Below are 19,861 nucleotides of genomic sequence, written 5' to 3' on the forward strand. Positions count from 1 at the left end.
TCCAATTACTAATCCAATTACTAACCGTCTGGAAGAGCAGAAGCTCAGGAGAAATAAAGGATAGTGAGGAAGGCTAGAAGACAAATAGTCTGAAGAAAGATGGTGGCAGACTTATGGCGACCCATAGTAGGGTTTTCATGGCAAGAGACTATCAGAGGTGGTTTGCCATTGCCTTCCTCTGCAACCCTGGTCTTTGTTGGAGGTCTCCCATCCAATTGCTAACCAAGGCCAACCCTGCTTAGCTTCTGAGATCTGACAAGATCAGGCTCACCTGGGCTATCCAGGTCAGGGCGCTCTCCCTGTGCCATCATAATTCCCAGCAGTCCTTAAACTTGGCAACAGTTAATACAATGGGTGCCATCTTAGTCCAAGCAAAGACGCATCTGCTTCACAGAGTGCCTTTTATTCAATCAAAGGTGAATACGCAGCAACCTTTTAAGCTGTGAAGTACACCTCTTTCGAAAGCAACGTTTCCATGTACTAATCTCCCAACGTTCCGTTTCTCTCTCCTAGGAAATTCCTCTCTCCACCCATTATCATCCTCCTCCATCACACCGCTTCCACATCCTGTCTCTGGAACATAGAGGAGACTCCTTCAATGAGAACTGGCCTCCTGCTCCCCAAACTGATTATGTCCTTACATTTCAGCACCAGCTTGAATGTGTTTTGTAAAAGCATGTTGGTAAAACTGCTGCAAACAACTTGTTCTTGGCCGGAGCTATTATTGTAGATCATAAGCAAAAAGACCCAAAGTGGTACTGAATAACTGGCATTACTAAACTGTGTAAGCCCAGAAGGGCTACCGAGTTGCTGGCTCAGCAGCAGGTGAAAGGCCAGGCTGCCGAGGAAGGTTAAAAATCGTCAGCCAAGTAGAAAAATGCCATAGCAAGGCATTGGTCATCAGACCTGGACATAAAGAGCAATGGATTGAGAAGAAAAATGACCCCAGAGTTGAAGGACAGAGATGTCCTCATGTGCCCTTTCTGCCTGCCAGACTGGGCCACGGGGTTAATAGGCAACAGAATTTAATGATGATTAGTCATCTCTTTCCTTTTGAAATATTACAGAGCTCCGTTATTCGGTGATTCACGATCTCGGGAAAAGAAACATTTGAAATTGAATCTTCTTCTGTATTTCTGGGATCCCGAGAGATGCTTCTCAGGAAACACGGGTCCCTCAAAACCAGCGCTCTCTTTGCCTGTACCAATCCTTTCACAATCAGAATGAATGATTTGCGTAATCCAATTACTCCAGACTGGAATGTGCATGTTCAAAATTTAAGCGTTGCAAAAGGTAGATCGTTGGGGAGGAAGGCAGAGATTGAAGCCGGGGAGAAGGAAGGAGAAGGGGAAAAGATTAGCTGCCTTGCATTCACGCCTTATGAGAAAGGGAAGAGAGGGACTGGGGGACATTTGACGGGGCACAGAGGCATGTGAAGTTCATGCTGCTTTCATCATGGATGGAACTACTACTGTGGGTTGTTTCTTAAAGCGCTGGGAGCGCTAGAAATACTAAGCTTGCTGCTTTAAAAGAAAGATCAAACCAACTGCAGAATTAATACCTTGAGTTCCCAAATAAGCATATAGGCTACTCATTCCCCATTTCCTCACACAGTCATCTGTCGTGCCAGTTTAGTATAAAAAACAGAGTTGCGCTTACCGTAACTACTGTTCATTGACATCTTCTGTGCAGACACACATGGGACTGCGCCTGCGCAGGCCTGCCGACCGGATTTTTCTTTTCTAGCAAACGTCCACTAGGGGGCGCACGTCCAACCCAATGCGCATGCGCGGCCGTTTCCCGCCCGAGCGACATTGGGCGACGTCGCCCCCTTTCCCCTCAGTTTCTCCTTTGCCGCCGAATGCCTTCACATCATCTGGAAGAACACAGCGGGGTAGGAGGGAGGGTTGTGTGTCTGCACAGAAGACGTCAATGAACAGTAGTTACGGTAAGCGCAACTCTGTTTTCACTGTCCATCTTCTGTGCAGCCCCACATGGGAGACTCACAAGCCACTTACCCAGGAGGCGGGCATGTGTTCTCACCGAAAAAGAGACTGAAGCACTGCACTACCAACAGCAGCCTCTTTCCTCTCCCACACATCAAGTGCGTAATGTTTAGCGAACGTGTCAGAAGACGACCACGTTGCAGCCCTGCAGATGTCTTGCAAGGGTACGCCCCTAAGGAAGGCTGCAGAAGCAGCCTGTGCCCTGGTAGAATGAGCCTTCACTTCCAAAGGGCAAGGTAACTTAGCATGCGAGTAGCAGACCCTAACAGTCTGGGTAACCCAGCGAGAAATCGACTGGGCTGTAGCAGCCTTACCCTTCCTGGGCCCATAGTAGCACACAAACAGTTGTTTGGCACTCCTAAACTGTGATGTACATTGGAGGTAAAATAAAATAGCCCTTCTCACATCCAAGGAATGTAAGACCCTGTCAGGGCCACTGGAAGGGTCAGGAAAAAAGATAGGCAGGACAATGTCCTGTGAGGTGTGAAATTGAGTGGACACTTTGGGTCTAAAACGAAGGTCAGGTCTCAGCACCACCTTATTTTGATGGACCTTCAAAAAGGGAGCATCCCACCTCAGGGCAGCAAGCTCGCTAACCCTGCGGGCAGATGTAATGGCAATCAGGAAGGCCACTTTACAGGATAACCATTTGAAATCACAGGTAGCCAGTGGTTCGAAGGGTGATTTCATAAGTCCTGCTAACACTACCTGCAGTGACCATTGGGGAACAATTTCCTTCACTTGTGGAAACATATTATACAACCCTTTCAAAAAAGACTTTGACAAACTGTGGGAGAACACCGTCTTCCCATCTATTTTAGGGTGAAAGGCTGAGATGGCAGCCAAATAGACTTTAATAGAAGAATTAGAGAGTCCCCCATCCTTGAGGGACAGGAGGAACTCAAACACAGAAGACAACTGGCAATCCCAAACATTAACTTCGTTGTCAACAGCCCAGGCCTCAAAACGCTTCCATTTAGCTGCGTATGACCTGCGAGTGGTGTCCCTACGGGCATTCAACAAAATTTCAGCTACCCTGGCAGACATCCCCTCCGTCCCCGAATGCGCCAAGCAGTGAGGTTGAGTTTGGGTAGGTCGTGATACCAAACCCCTTTGTCGGACAGAAGGTCCGGGTTCAGAGCGAACCGACAATATGACCCCTGCGAAAGCTGCATGACATGTTGGAACCACGCTTGTCTGGGCCAGAAAGGCGCCACTAGAATTAAGTGCGGCCCATCCCTCTGGATTTTGCTGACGACCCGAGACAGCAGTGGGAACGGAGGGAAGGCATAAAACAGGTGCCCTGTCCAGCGTATCTGGAACGCGTCCCCCAGGGAGCGGCGACCTAGCCCTCCCCTGGAACAGAATTGCGGGGCCTTCTTGTTGGCCTCTGCCGCAAAGAGGTCTACGTCTGGGAACCCCCAGTCCAAAAAGATGGCGTTCAGGTAATTGTCTGCTACGGACCATTCGTAGCTGTCGAATCGCATCCGACTAAGCTTGTCCGCAACGACATTGGTGGTGCCAGGAATATGGACCGCCTGAATGAACACGCCTCTGTCCATGGCCCAGTTCCAGATCCGAACGGCCTCGTCGCAGAGGGCCTTGGATGTAGTGCCCCCTTGCTTGTTCAGGTAGAACATCGTGGTGCAATTGTCCGTGAGCACCTGAACTGCCTTCTGCTGCAGCGTGTCTGCGAACGCGATAAGGGCATAACGGACCGCTCTCAATTCTAGCAGGTTAATATGATCTTTTCTTTCCTGCTCTGACCAAACCCCATGTGCCCTCAGGGCACCACACTGGGCTCCCCATCCTACCGTGGAGGCATCAGTCGAGATTGTGATCTCGGTTTGGATGGACCCAAAAGCAATACCCCCAAGAAGGTTAGCCTCATCAAGCCACCATCGTAAGGCCCGGATAATCCCTCTGGGGATGGAATATCGTTTATTCTGGGAGTCGTGTTCAAAATCATGAACCGACAGGAACCACAGCTGGAGAGGTCGCATGTGCAACCGGGCCATAGGGGTGACAGCTGTAGAAGAGGCCATGAGGCCCAATAGCCTCTGGATAGCTGTTACGGACTGGAACCTGCATTTAGAAAAAAGGTTCACCATCCTGCCAATCTTTAAGGCACGCTCCCTGGGCAGAAAACCTCTGTTCACGTCACCATCCAGTTCCATACCGATAAACAGTATTCTCCTGGACGGGGTAAGGTTAGACTTTTGTAAGTTAACCAAAAGTTCTAATCTGGAGCAGGTGAGCATCACCGTATGAATCTGGGCCAGGAGTGCGTCAGCAGAGGGTGCTGCTAGAAGCCAATCGTCAAGGTAGGGATAGATAGTACAACCCCGTTCCCTCAAATAAGCCACTACAACAGCCATACATTTAGAAAAAACTCGTGGGGCTGTTGAGAGACCAAAGGGAAGCACCTGGTAATGGTAAACTCTATTGTTACATAGAAACCTAAGGTACTTCCTATGATCAGGATGGATGGCAATATGAAAATATGCATCCTTGAGGTCCAGGACAGCGAACCACATGTCCTCGGGCATTAACTGGAGGACCGTGTGCAAGGTAAGCATCCTGAACCTCTTGACGAGAACGAATTTATTCAGTTCCCGTAGGTCTAAGATGGGTCGCACCCCTCCATCCTTTTTGTCTACCAGGAACATCCTGGAGTAAAAACCTAAGAGGGGGTCCTGAGGGAGTACCTCCTTCACAGCCCCCTTTTCCAGTAGCCTCATAACCTCAGCCTGTAAGTTAGCAGAAGAGGAATGTAATGAGTGGTCAGGAAGAGAGAACACTGGGTAAACATCAAACTGAACTTTATATCCAACATTAACGATCTTAAGAACCCAACTATCGTAAGTAATTTCTGCCCATGCAGAGGCAAACTGAACCAATCTGTTTCCAAACACGACAGACTGTTCGAATCCTAGTCAGAACTGCTTAGGCTGCGTTGCTGACTCTTTGGCATCGTGGGCTTGTGGGCCGCGACGAGGGCGGTAGCTAGGCCTCCGGCGCTGAAAGGAACTTGCAGGCGGCTGGAATTGCCTGTAGGACCCATAACGTGGATACGGCTGGTATCGCTGTTGCCGTCCACGATAGCCCTGCGAAGGGCGATACTGGAACGGATTCTCGGTGGATGGCCTGGTCGGAAGAATGCCATAGGAACGGGCTGTCATCCGATCTTTGCGCTTCTGCGACAAGTAGTCATCCGTTTTGGCAGAAAACAGGGATTGACCCTCAAAGGGCAGATTTTCAACTTTATTACGTGTCTCGACCGGCAACGCAATTGTGCGGAGCCACGAGTGCCTGCGGAGGACGACGGAGGACGCTAATGCCCTCGCCGAGGTATCCACCGTGTCATGGCCCGCATTTATTTGTTGCCGAGACAGCCGCAAGGCCTCATCGAGGATCACCTTCGCCAACACTCTCTGGTCTGCCGGGAGTTTTTCCATGAAGGCCGCCATGCGGTTCCAAAGGAATATCTGGCCATGATATGACGCCCCCATGATGGCTGAATAGTTAGAGATCTTCAGTGTAAGGGCAGCAGAGGAATATAATTTCTTGCCCAAGGAATCCAGCTTTCTGCTCTCCTTGTCAATGGGCACCGCATAAGACCCCTGGCGATGGCGGGTCTGCATTTCCTCTGTAATGAGGGAAGACGGAGGCGGATGTGCAAAGAGGTATGCACAAACATCATCTCGCGTCTTGTACAGGGCCTCCAGCTTGCGGGACGTTGGGTACACAGAGACCGGCTTCTCACAGATGTCGTGAATGATTTCCACCAAGCCCTCGGTGAACGGGAACGCAATAGTTGGAGGGTTACCAGACTGGACATATTGTAGAATTTTGTCCTTCGGCTTAGGATCGACAGCCGATATCTCGATGTTGAGAGAATGGGCCATTCTGACCATCTGCTCAGAGTAGAGCCGGTAGTCCTCAGTGGGTGATACACGACCAGTCCCAATAATGATGTCATCTGGCGACGGGTCAGATGGTGGGCTGGGACTCGGGCACTGATAAGGCTCCGCACGTTGGAAAGGTGAGACGCGCCTGGGAGAACCATAGTGGGAGAACTCACTACGAGTGTCACCCCAATACTCCCTTCCAAACGATGGAGAGCTGGCATACAGGGAGCCCTCTCTGTCATAGCCACTCCGAGGAAGGCAATAAGGCCGGTCCTCCCTTCCCATATAATCATCGGCATGCCATGTCTCGGCAGCCCGAGGTGGAGCGTCGGGCAGATCACCATCGTCATCAGTGGAGTGGTGTAACGGAGGTGACAGGTGTGGTGACGGGGTTGAGGGCTTCTCCCAGAGGACCTCATCCGTCTGGACCGACGTCGACTGCTGGTGCTTAGATTTTTTCTTCGACTTCTTTCCGCCCTTGGAGGCTGAAGTCGGATCGGAGCTTCGGTTCCGATCAATCGGAGCCGGCGACATGGACAACGGATCCGAAATCTTCGGATCCGATCGAGAGCCCGCCTTTGGAACCAGACCAGTGCGAGCCGATTCAGTGGGCTTCGGAGCCGACGCCGTCGGAGTCGGATCCGACGGTTTGGGAACCGACCCAGCCGGGATGTTCGGATCCGATGAGGTCCTCGACACCTTCGGAGCCGGTGTGGTGGTCGGTTCTGACCTCGACGGAGACCTGGAATGGTGCCGCTTCCGAGTCGGATCCGGCTTCGGAGTTGAGTGCTTGCGACCCGACGCGGAACTCGCAGGCTCCTTCGGATCCGGGGTCGGGTGTTGGGCTTGTCGGCGATCCGGAGATCGGGAACGCGAAGTGGAAGCAGTCCTCCGGACAGATCCCATCTCAGGGGGGGTGTCAGCCGTCCCACCAGCCGGTGGCGGCCCCCCGGGGTACCCGGGGCCCCCGACGCCCGCATCGCCCTTCTCCACAGCAGGGCGTTCAGCCTATTCGCCCTCTCAGCCCTAGCCTTCGGGGTGAACCGTTGGCAGTGCTCACATTTCCCGACGATGTGCCCCTCGCCCAGGCACTCGAGGCAAACGGAATGACCGTCCGTTCTCGTCATCTTCGTCGAGCAGGTAGAGCAACGCTTAAACAGCGACTTCTCCGACATTCTCTCACGATCAAAGAAGTTTCCTCACAAGGTCTCCTCACAAAGCGGACAGCTAGATCTTTACCGGTCGGCGGCAAAGAAGAAACTGAGGGGAAAGAGGGCGACGTCGCCCAATGTTGCTCGGGCGGGAAACGGCCGCGCATGCGCATTGGGTCGGACGTGCGCCCCCTAGTGGATGTTTGCTAGAAAAGAAAAATCCGGTCGGCAGGCCTGCGCAGGCGCAGTCCCATGTGGGGCTGCACAGAAGACGGACAGTGAACCAGGGAGAAACAAGCCTGCCCTTAAATCCAGACATTCTGGGGCTAGGATCAAGGGATGAGTCCACCACTGAAGCGGCCTTGTGCATGGAAGCCGTTCTACAGAGGCAGCGGGTGGTGCGGGGCACAGAAGCCTGTCTCCTGGCTTGCCGAGGCCCTGCCAGGCTCTTGCTCTGGCATCTGCGCCACATCCTTATCGCCTCCTAGGATTGTTTGGAAACAGAGTAAGCCAGACTGCAGCAACAGAATCCAAGACTTGCTTTGAATGAGGCACATCTCTGTAAAGTTCCCTTGCTGCTTCTACGGAACGCCCCCCCCCGCCCCGAGCCAAATTCTACAGAGAAAAGAGAACGGCAACATGTTTATAGAGGGTGTACGTTGCTTATTATATACACTATCTGAATTAAGCAGCACGTATCTTAGGGCAGGTGGGTCTTTCATTTGAAGACAACTGCACAATACCAGCAAGAGGGGCTAAAATGATTGAATGGCAATGTCCACACTGTAATAAAATAGTAGTCTTTAAGGCACCACGAGGCTTGTTTTTGGTGCAATGGAATGGCAATGCAATGCTATGCAGAGTTACTCCAGTCTAAGCCCATTGGTTTAATCGGACAGTATTTAAGACACGTAGCCGTTCTCCTGCGGAATTTCTTCCATCGGAGAGTATGTCCAATGCAAATAAACCTGTTGTGCCTTCAATGTTCAACCTAGCCAGTTATGCAAATGATTTACTTCCTTCTGGTATTTAGCTTGAAACTTAAATGAGCTTTTCCAGGCTCAAAGAAGCTTTGTTAAAGACTTGAAAGCTTGTCTAATCCTCTTTCACACAGACAATAAGTCATTTTCGGTTGGGAGATGCCTGAACATGATAATTACTGAGTGTAAAGAACAAAATAAACGTGGGTGCAGATATTGTTGAAGAGAAAGCTCTATCCGAGGCAAACTGCAAAAAAACCCAAAGCCCAAAAACATGTCGTATATCGATTTTAAAACAAAAAGGAAACATTCACGTATGCGCCAGACTCTGTTCTTCTAAAATACATAAATGTAGTTTTTGAACATTTGAGTTGAATTAGGAAAAAAAATCATTTAAAGAATTACCAAATACAACAGCTAAGACTAGAGAACAGTAGCTAGGAGAATGAGTGATGAGTCAAGAGATCTTCAATTCGAATGTTGCTATGCAACTTGCTATCTCAGTCTCACTTCCGCATCTGCAAAATGGGGATAATTCTTCTAGCTCAACTCACAGGATTGTTGCATGGTGTAATAAAATAATATGTAACGCACTTCCAGCACTCTCAAATATTATGTAAACAAGAAAGACTTTTTTTGTTCTCATAAATTGGTTTGTCATAAAACGACAAACTGGATTCCTAGCGATATTGTAGTTTGGAAAACAAATTCCCTTTCCCTGTAAGCCAAGGCACCTTTTTTTCCTGAGCTTTACTGTTCATCGAGTAAATATTAGGCGCTAATCAGCTAATCATCACCGTTATTGTCATCAGCCATACGATGGCGAGGTTGAAGAGTGACACCGAAGCCTGACGCTCAACAAGCTGACTGTAATATTGCTTGCAAACAACAGGGCATTAATATTTAAAAACTAATCTCACAAATTCATCAATATTTATACATCAGGAGGCTTTAATTTTGGGCTCAGCTCAACTGCAGCTTCAAGTCGTCGCTCTGCCACCTACGTACATCTGCAATTCGCACTGTTAACTCCCCTGGCTCCTACAAACAGTTATTTCAGCAGACGCTGGAAACCACTTAAATCCCAAGACATTTGGGATCAACCCACGGGGGTTGATGTGGTTAATACCACCGGTTTCTCTGGCCGCCAGACGACCACACCAGCATACCAATAACAGGCTGGAGGACCTCTTTCTCCCGTACTGTCCAGCCTGCCAGCTAAAATCTGCCCCACAAGCTCTGCTCTCCGTGTCCCTGCCTTCAAGCAGTGAGGCAAACTGCAACCAGGGACGAGGCTTTTTCAGTGGTGGCACCTCACTTATGGAGTGCCCTTCCCCTCTGAGCCTCGCCTGGCACCTACACGACTATCTTTCTGGTGCCAGACCAAAACATTTCAGTTTACCCAAACTTTTAATTAAAGGGTGGATCTCTTAACATCATTTTTGTAGTGTGCTTTTACTTTGAAAACGGTTAAATCCATTTAAGTTGTTCAATTGTTTTGTTTTTGTGCTCTGGCTAGGTTTTTTAATTAACATTTAATGTTTCCTGTAGCTATTATGTTTTATTTTGTAAGCTACTTACAAAAGCATTTAATAAACAAATAAATAATAGACTTCCCAAATGGAATAGACACCCAGGCAGCTAGAAACAAGCACCAAAGCAGACCAGACTATGTCAAGGATGTCAGGTTCTCTGACCTCCTAGTGGGAGGGCAGGGGACCTGGTGCTTACCTCTCTGTTGTTCCTGGGTGCGTGCGCATGTGTGCTCCCGTATCTACATGATGACATCACTTCTGGGAAGTGATGTCATTGCACAGGCAGGGGCCTGATTTGGCCTGTTTGGAGTCAAAATTGGCCTGCTGAGAAATGCAGGAGCGCTCTCAGGGGTGGCGTGATGACCTTACTCCTGGAGAGAACATCATTGCGCTGCCCCAGGAGCATGCCCAAGGCAGCATTCCCCCACCTTTCCTCCGCCGCCGGCCAGGTGAGTCGAGGTGGGGGTGGAGGGTGGGAGCGGGGGATCCCCTGCCCCTAACGGGGGAATGGCATCTCTAGACTGTGTAGATTGGCACTAGTTTCTCTAAAGGAGATTAGGAATTATCAGACACTTTGGGATTCATTCTGCGCTCCCTTTGCCATTGGACTTGCTGACTGGAGGAATAAGCTGGCACCTATTCAAACTAGGAAACTTAAGACCATACAGTAGAATTCTCCTGGCGATCCCACACAGCCAGTCATACACCACTGCTTGCTATAGTGCACCAAGCCCTCCTGCATTCTTTCAGTCTGGGCCATGCTCAATTGCGGGAGGCCCTGAGGTTATTTTCCCGGCTGCTGTTCCCTGGCTTTCTTAGGCCCATGCCAGACACAGACCCGGCCCTTTAAGATCCCTGGGATGAGCAGGGAGGAGACCCAGCAAGAAAGCCCATGGGCGCCGGTTCCTGTCATTTCCTAAATCAGGGGTCCCCAACTTTGTTGAACCTGTGGGCACATTTGGAATTCTGACACAGTGTGGTGCGAGCAGCCACAATACGGCCGCCACAAAACGGCTGGCACAGGAGGCAGAGCCAGCCACAAAACAGCTGCTACGGCTTACCTTCAGTTTCACATTGAAAATTCTTGTGCTGTGGAAGCCGTTTCTGCCAAAGCAATGTTCTGAAAAATCTGCACAGCCAATCAACACTCCAGTGGCCAATCAGAATCCACACTTTGCAAAAGCTCCACCTGGCCCCACCCACTAAAAACACTCGGTGGGCACCAGGAAAGGTGTCGGTGGGCATGATTGTGCCTGCTGGAAGCACATTGGGGACCTCTGCCCTAAATCCTTGCCCCAGGACCAAAAGGATTGCAGGAGCCACAGGTGGTCCTTTTACAAGCCAGCTCAGGGACTCGATGGGGTGGGGTCCCCACAGGAGGCAGACAATGTGTCTCATACAATCAGAAGGGCTTCTCTTAGCTTTGAGAATGCAAAACCCCGTTTAAGCCCTGAATAAATTCTTGAACAAATCCTTGTTCAGTCACCTCGTGCTCCATAGCTGCCTTGAGTCTAAGAGAATAAGATGGGATATAAATTTTATTTTACACAAATACGCCCCTCAGAATTCATCTTCCCAAGCATAACTCTTTTGGAGGTCTCCAATTGTTTGCCCAAGAGGTAAATTCATTTAACTTTTCATTTACTTCATTTACACCCTACCTTTCTCTCCAAATCAGCTGTCATCATTCTCCTCCATTTTACCTTCACAAAACCCACATGGGGTACAGGGCCGGATCTAGGGTTGCCGGCGCCCAGGGCAATCCAAGTCTGGTCCCCCGCACGCACAGTGTGCGCGCACTCCCGGCGCTGCGTGATGACATCATTTCTGCTCCTCGTGCTGCGGGGCAGGCGAATGGTGTGGGCGGCCTCCCCCCTTCCGCTCAGCTGCCCTTGCTGTCGCCGGCATGATCCCGGCGGCTGGCAGCTGCTCCCGGTGCCCCCTCTTTGGCGTCGCCGGGTGCAGACTACCCTCCCTGCCCCCCTTCGATCCGGCCCTGATGGGGTATTAGGCTAAAAGTGTGTGACTGACCCAAGGTCACCCAGTGAGCTCCCATAGCAGACTTGGGATTCAAACCTGGGTCTCCCAGATCCTCGTCTGACATTCTAACCACTACACTGGCTCTCTTTAAAACTTTTGAGATACGCCTCTGTAAATTGTGGAAATTTATAGTTATTATTATCACTATAAAATCCATCACTTCTGCACTGCTCTATGCAATGGGGAAGAGGTTGGCCACAGACTGAGTCTTTCACACGGTTTATCTGCAATGCCCAAAACATTTTTTTTATCGAAGTCTACTCTATACAACAAGAACTGCCATCTCTATACATTCATTTTGTAGGCCAGCTGGTAGCATTTCTCTTCTGAAAGGATGTATCATGTACAAGATAACTACTGTACCAGAACCCCTTCTGTAAATTCATATTTCAAAGAGAAATACATTTTTATCTGCGGCTATGGTTGCTTTCCTTCATTTTGCTTTTAGTCCAAACAAAAATTCATCATTCATGACCATTTTACGCTAGCGAGAAACATTCCGGCCGGTTAATATCTCAAGAACAATTTCTGTAAACCGGGTTTTCCTTCAAAGCTATGCCAATGGTTAAGTTTGTCGCTGCCAATTAGCACCCGAATCGAACCGTTCCTTGCAAGGGCCACAGACCAGCTGCAGAACCAAGTTTGTTTTTCACTTGGTTATAAGAGCACCAGAGAGTCTGAATCACAAGTATCTCCCTGATTAATTCAGTGCATTTCACACAGTAGTATTTGTGCGATATGGTGTCTGGATCAATGGCAATTTGCCATATTCATATCACGTATTAAAAGCCCAACTTTGTTCTTTGGCTTGGAGCAACAGAAACAGCCTACAAAGTTGTGTTTGGTAAAACACAATGAGAACTTGTCAGAAATAAACAGAGCAGCATTTGCCAGCAGAGTGGCTCTGCAGAAAACGTGTTCGAGTTCAGAAGCCCTCAGCTAGCTCTGAATCACATTTTTACCCGCCTCCCATGCCGCATGCAGTCCTGGAACGTGGTGGAACGGAGTTCCAGACCCTCTTGAAAATGGTCACATGGCTGGTGGCCCCGCCCCCAGATCTCCAGATAGAGAGGAGTTTAGTTTGCCCTCCATGCCGCTCAGCGGCATGGAGGGCAATCTAAACTCCCCTCTGTCTGGAGATCAGAGGGTGGGGCCACCAGCCATGTGACCATTTTCTTGGAGGGCAACCCACTGAGTTCCACCACCTCTTTTCCCAGAAAAAAAGCCCTGGTTGTGAGCATTATGGAAAGACAAGTGACATCTGAATCTCTGCTCCTGAATTATTCTACAAATAGAGCTTCTTAGATCTCAAATGACCTCTTGTACACAAAACTCCGCAAGGGCAAAATCCACAAGTTCCATTTCAGACGATGCCTCAAAAGCTTCTCGTACTTTTGAAACAACGGCAACTAATAAACGTCCACACTGGATCAAAAGTGCTAGTCTGAGTCACCCAAAAGTTGCATGATGGATCGCTGCGGCCTGCCCTAGCCAATTCGGTGTAGCATGCTAGACCTTAAGACAAAGCTTGGCTTCCAGTGAGCTTCATTCTGTGGCGATGCAACCTCTGGGCTTATTCTGCACTCTCCCCCTCTTGGTCTTTCTATCAGGAGGACAGGTTTTCTTTACCATCTGTGCACTCAAAATGTTTTAATTTATTAACAGCCAACATGGTTATAAAACCACCCAGACTGACAGTGCTCATGTGGAGAATCGGTCTGTTGCCAGTTTGGAATCGTTAAAATATGACCACCTTGTATATGAGATGCTTATTATAATCTGCTTAATTATATGGGTACCTGCAGCCAGCTGTTCCTCAGCGTATATTTTTATGGCTTCGGCTTTCCTGAAATATTAAGCCTGAATATGTACCGACTAATTCATAACCAGCACAGGGGGAAAAAATTAATACACAAAAAAGAGCCATGATTGCATAAACAGATCCGACGAGTGCAATTAAGCCTAAGGAAAGGTCATGGATACATTTCATTTAAAGCCGAGTTAGCGGTATGCTGCATCCTGCCCTTCTTAGGAGACTAACAAATGTTATCTTTTTTTTAAAAAAGGACAACCTTTATCCAGTCTCCTTTCCTAAATAAATGCACATAACTTTTCTGCCATAAAAAAAGGGACTCGCTTGCCTGGAGTCACAATTTTGGGAGAATACAATTATAACGTGGTCATGTATATTCATGGGTCAGCACAGCCTTTGGCTCTGGCAAGCTCACAGCTCAGTTAGAGAACTCTAATCTCCATGAGCGAGAATGTATGTGACCGTGTTCTAATTGCATCAGAGGGACTAAGCTCTCAAAATGGCAGCTGGTGGAGGGGGTGGGGAAGGGAAGATGATCTTGCCGGCAGTTAATTAATTAATTAATTATATTAGATTTTTAGTTCACTCTCCCCACAAACGGGCTTAGAATGGCGCACAATACAGTAATATACATAAAAAGATAAAAACAGTGGTAGCAGTGACATTATGTTAAAAAACATCATTAATGCAGTGCACACAAGTTCCATTGGAGCCTCATTTGTCATCTTCTAAGTCGGGGTGGGACCCGAAGAGCAAACTAAACAGCAGGAGTCAAAAGGTTCTTGGCCCTTGGCTCAGAGCTGCATTGGTCAGGACAAGTCCAGAAAACATTTCCTTTCTTTGTTCGGTTGGTGGTTGTTTCCATATTATTTAGAATATTTGTATTTCAGCAGTTTCCTACAAAGCTGCTCATGGATCTTTTGTGGAGAAAAGTGGCATATAAATGAATGAATGAATGAATGAATGAATGAATGAATGAATGAATGAATGAATGAATGAATGAATGTTAGGACCACACAAGTAATGGGGGAGAGGGGGAGGAGAATCCATGCCCCAATTCAAACGTCCTCTCCCAAGATATCATAAACTCTTACGGCTTAAAGTGTATGTATGTATGTATGTATGTACGCATGCATGTATGTGTGCAGTGGCAAACCTACATTTTTGGGACCCTGCTTGAACTGTTATAAGGGCCCCTTCTCAACCGGCAACGGTAGGGCAAAGGCTGGGGGTTCAGGTGCTGCGAGCCCCCCAGAAAATTTTGAAATTTGACCATTTACAGGGACATTTTGAGGCCATATGAAAAGGGTATCAGAGCATATTCTAAGGTCAATATTAAGTACTTCAACCCATTGGCTTATGATTCTGTCACTAAAACATCCTTATTTTAATAACAAACACTTTAAAAAACTCCATCAATTTTTGCCAGGATTAGGGACCCTGAAGCTTAAGCTTTATTAGTTTCATAGTAGATCTGCCCCTGTATGTATGTCATTTATAGTCCGCATTTCTCACTGAGACTCAAGATGGATTACATAGCATGAGATCAGTAGAGTCAATATCTTTTTTTTCCAGAAAATTTTAAATGTTATTGGGTAGGTTAAAATAAGTATTACAAATTACATAAATCATCCATTTTCCCTTTAACTTCTACATACTAATTGTCTTACTATTCTCAGTTCAAATAAACACTTCCCACCCTCCCCGTAGACCCCCAACAGCACTAAAACCTTTTTAAATCTTAACATGTTCCTTCTATTCTAATACTTCTTCCAGTTCTCAAAAGTAAAGTTCTTACGTAAATTCTAGTTCCCTAATATACAGACATCAGTAATTATCCATAGACCATAATTGTCCTTTTACATCCCACTTGTTTTCCATATATTCTTTAAGTTTTCCCCAGTCCTTTAAAAATTCATTTGAGCTTTGTTCTTTCAGTAGAGTCAATATCAAGGGCAATTCAATAAACAATTTACAGGGTAAATAAATGCAAGTTTACAAAGACGTAGCATTAGCAAAAATCCGATACAGAGTTGAAGAAATGCTGAAATGGAGCACAAGCAATTCTAGGACTGACATTAGACAACCCCGAACAACCCAGTAGGGTCACACTTAAAGCAACAGGTAGTACATTCTGCATTTCCTCTCTTTTAATTTACAGTGCAATCCTAAGCAGAGTTACTCCAGTCTAAGCCCATGGATTTCATTGGGCTTAGACTGGGGTAACTCTGCTTAGGATTGCACTGTTAGTTGCTCTCAGCGTTCTGAAGGCCATGAGGAGGCTTAGTCTTCCTTGGAGGGAAGGGGAAAACTTAAACAAATGTAACTATTTCTTTGCATATCTAAAATAGAATACCTACCATTCAAGACATAGAGGTGCAGTGGCCAGATGTGCACTGATTGGGGTTTTAGTGTTCATGCCCATGGACTTATTTAGACATGCTCCTGAGGGGGGAAAAAGCAGCCATTCCACCCAGTCAGAAATTGATTTCCCAGAGATGGTGAGGCGGAATGGAAACGCATACAGTGACAACTCACACTAACAAAATAGTAGCAAGGCATATCCCAAAAGTCCCCAAAACAACAACAACAAAAAAACAGAAAAGAAAGAAAAATAATCAAAACAGGGGCAGAGATTTATCTAGGCTAAGTTTAACAAAATAGGCTCTACTGGGAACATCTGGAATGGCCCATGGCTGCCTATAAATGAATGTCATGCCAAGAGTTTTCCAGAAGGAAGGCTGTTTATTCTCGCTCTTGCTCCACGGTAGGTCTCTCAATAGGTTAAAGCTTTAACTGCTGAAAGGGTCCACCGAGTCAGCCGCTACACCAAAAGACCAACATAAATAGTGTCTAAATCACTAGAAGCAAGAAAAAGGAACAGCACATGGAACACCCTCTGTCTGATACATTCATTACATTAAAAAAAAATTAAAGAAGAAGATCAAACTGGGTTCCCCACGTGCAAGTCCAAGATAGCACGCAGGCTCCGCAGTCACTGAAAAGCTTCCGACTGCCCCTAGGATGCATCAAATCCACATAGGCAGGCCATATCTATGCAGGCTTCCTATCTACGTTAGATCGTCATTCCCCATTACGCCTCATTCGTCCGTAATGGGCACAGCAAATCCGAGCAATTCTCCTTCCCTGAATAATATTTTGATTAGGGCACTTTTAATTGGCTCTTCTCTGCACAATGTGGGCTTAAAGCAGTCGGCAAACAAAAGAAAACGATCTAACGCCAAGTACTGAAACCCAAGTTTTTTTATCAAGGAATCTACCTGCTGTGAATGGACTAATGCATGGGGTGGGGAGGGAGGTCAGAGTTCCTTCCCTAGGCGCTGCCTTCCTTCCAGGAAACAGGGCTACCCTTTGTAGGCTGCAGGGCAAAGACAGATCAGGTGTTTAAGAGACTCCCCCCCTTTCCTGCTATCACTATCCAAGAGCCCAATGACGGGAAACAAATGTAGAAAGCAAATCAGCAGAAAGCAGTCTTACCTGAACCATTTTTCAAGTATCCATTTGCATCTACTGTTGTGTACTTAATATAAGGTCCAGGCTGATTCACACCAAAGGGCTGGAATGAAAGATAATCGGTTTTACTTTTCTTTCCCTTCTTTTTTTTTTCTTTTCAAAGCTTAGCAATCAGTGCATGAAGAATCAAAAACATGAAATGATTGCAGTCTTCTTTTGTTCCCAGCGCTGGGAAGGCTACAATGATTTATTGTTGATGTTCTGATCATAGAAGACAATGTGTTTTTCATGTTGCAAACGATATGAGGGTTGCTTGTTCCATCCCCTGCTCCCCCATAATGATAACGTTGATAATTCATTCCTGTACACGCCTTTTCGAACACACTGGGACAGGAATTGCTCTTTTTTCGGTACAAAGCATCCTGGCGCTAACCTAGCTACTGAATGTTGAGGTTGATGTGAAACAAATACAATAGCATTTAAAGTAGCAAATCCAATCTGGTGTGGGGGGGGGAAAAGGAACGTGGGGAGATCTTTTTTAGCCGGTGATGCAGAAAACAGTATGTGTTTCCAACAGAGATATTTTATTCTCATCAGCTAATGCAACAAAAGGGGAAAAAAGATGATGTCTGAGTGCAGGCTGAGAGTTTCATAAGAACAAGAGATGCCAGGAAAAGGACTAAGGAATGTTGAACATTGTAATGGTTGGCCAGCAATTTTATTTAATTTTTACTTTAATTTTTACATTAAAAAAAAAGGACTCGATGTGACTTTTATTACTGGTGGCTCACTCTCTTTTAGAGGAGGAACAGGAACCAGGAAAAGCCGACAAAGTGGGTGTCACGCCACGCCCCTTCTGCCTCTGCTGCCACTCACTCCATTCATGCCCCCCTGGCACTGCTTTCTTATGCCACTCTCCTTGGACTAGCCCCCTCGATCGTCAGTTGCAGTCACAGCTGGCTGAAACTAAGTGGGTCTAGACTGGTTCAATACCCAATTGGGGGGCCTCATGGAACCCCCTATGTACGCTGCCATGAAGAAAGATACGTGGGCTACATATGCAGTTTGCTAAAATAAGTACAACCATCTTTCCTGCTCAATTCCTTCCTTACTACTTTTTGCCTTCTCAGCTTCCCCATTCGCCTCCCCTCGTACGCCATTCTTCTTAATTCCACTACATCAGTTTGGTGTTGTGGTTAAGAGCAGCAGGACTCTAATCTGGAGAGCCAGGTTTGATTCCCCACTCCTCCGCTTGAAGCCAGGTGGGCGACCTTGGGGCAGTTACAGCTCTCTCACTCGGCCCCACCCAACTCACAGGGTGATTATTGTGAGGCTAGTAATAACACACTTTGTGAACCACTCTGAGTGGGCGTTAAGTTGTCCTGAAGAGCAGTATATAAATCAAATGTTGTTATTATCATCACTCTCCTTCCCCACCCAGTGAGGCAACATGTAGATGGGATGTCTGCTAATGAAACTGAGATGCCCCAGTGAAGTGAAACTCTATTGTGTTGGGAAATTACATCCAATGTATATTGTGTGTGTTATTTGGATGTGCATTCAATTGCCTTATGCCCCTCCCATCCCCAAACCTTTGGGCATAGCATTTGGAGCAACATGGGGGGGGGGGGAAAGGAAGAGGAAAGCAGCACCTTTTCTGCATGTCAGTGAAAACCTTTGACCCGTGACATAGAGCATATAGTGCTTACGAAGCAGACCAGGCACTTTGCAGAAAGAAAACGGCAGTGGTCTTTCTCACAACCTTAAGAAATGACTTACAGTGCAATCCTAAGAAGTGCTACTCCAGTGTAAGCCCACTGAAATGCATAGTGAAGTATTTAAGTATACGGTGATGGCGGCAAGAGTGATATTTGCAGCAAATTGGAAGGCAGAAGAATGTCCAGGTTTGAAGGAATGGAAGAATAAATTACATGCATATGCAATGATGGCAAAACAAACATTTTATATGCATAATCAAGAGCCCCATGCCGCAGAGTGGTAAGCTGCAGTACTGCAGCCCAAGCTCTGCTCACGACCTGAGTTCGATCCTGGCAGAAGCTGGGTTCAGGTAGCCGGTTCAAGGTTGACTCAGCCCTCCATCCTTCCGAGGTCGGTAAAGTGAGTACCCCGTTTCCAGGGGGTAGATGACTGCGGAAGGCAATGGCAAACCACACCATAACAAAAAGTCTGCCAAGAAAACGTTGTAATGTGATGTTCCCCCATGGGTCAGTAATGACTCAGTGCTTGCACAGGGGACTACCTTTACCTTTTATATACATAATAGACCAATCTTAGAATTTCAAGAAAAATGGAAAAGTTTTTTTGACTATTTAATCAAACATAAGTAAGAATTTTAAGTTTAAATTAGAATGGAAAGTAAAGAGATTGGCAATATGTGTCTGTAACAAATCATTATTGGATATGAAGATACACAGTAAAGACAGAATAGAAAAATTGAAAAAGATGTGAAAAATCAAGAATATATAAAGCAAGTGCTATACAGATATGTGAATTATATGATTTGAATGACTTTAGTTTATGTTTAGATTAAAAAGTGTATGCCTAGTTCATATTTTATGTAGATATACGTAGTAGTAATAGATGTATGGTTTAGGTGACTGTATGATTATATTTTTGAGTATATTAATTGAAATAAAAATGTATTAAAAAAAGAATTTCGGGTGGGATTTTATGGCTTCATGTGGACATGGAGACTGTACAAGAAGAATGCACTAGGAGGGTCAAGCGAACATATAAAAGTGTTAATTTTTTTTTCAATATTTATTATAAGTTGTGCACACAAACACCATTAAAAATATAAAAATATAGAAGTTAAAATACCGGCCATCCTCAGCGGTCGTTAAAATCCTATGTAAAAGCACACACATCCAGGAATTAATTATTCCAATAATAATTAAAAATTGAGTTAGAAATGAATTAAAAACCAGATG

The 19,861-nt window shown here is 46.6% G+C and overlaps 1 protein-coding gene across 1 annotated transcript in view; it reads right to left on the minus strand.

The window, feature by feature from the left end:
- The window catches only part of ITFG1 (integrin alpha FG-GAP repeat containing 1), a 136,092-nt gene that overhangs the window by 21,618 nt on the left and 94,613 nt on the right, over positions 1–19,861 (minus strand). Inside the window, exon 14 of the mRNA XM_055000558.1 lies at positions 16,935–17,013. Within this exon, the coding sequence (XP_054856533.1) occupies positions 16,935–17,013 (79 nt within the window). The remainder of the gene's footprint in view (positions 1–16,934; positions 17,014–19,861) is intronic.

Source organism: Eublepharis macularius, chromosome 16 (genome assembly GCF_028583425.1).
Source record: "Eublepharis macularius isolate TG4126 chromosome 16, MPM_Emac_v1.0, whole genome shotgun sequence".
NCBI lineage: Eukaryota > Metazoa > Chordata > Lepidosauria > Squamata > Eublepharidae > Eublepharis > Eublepharis macularius.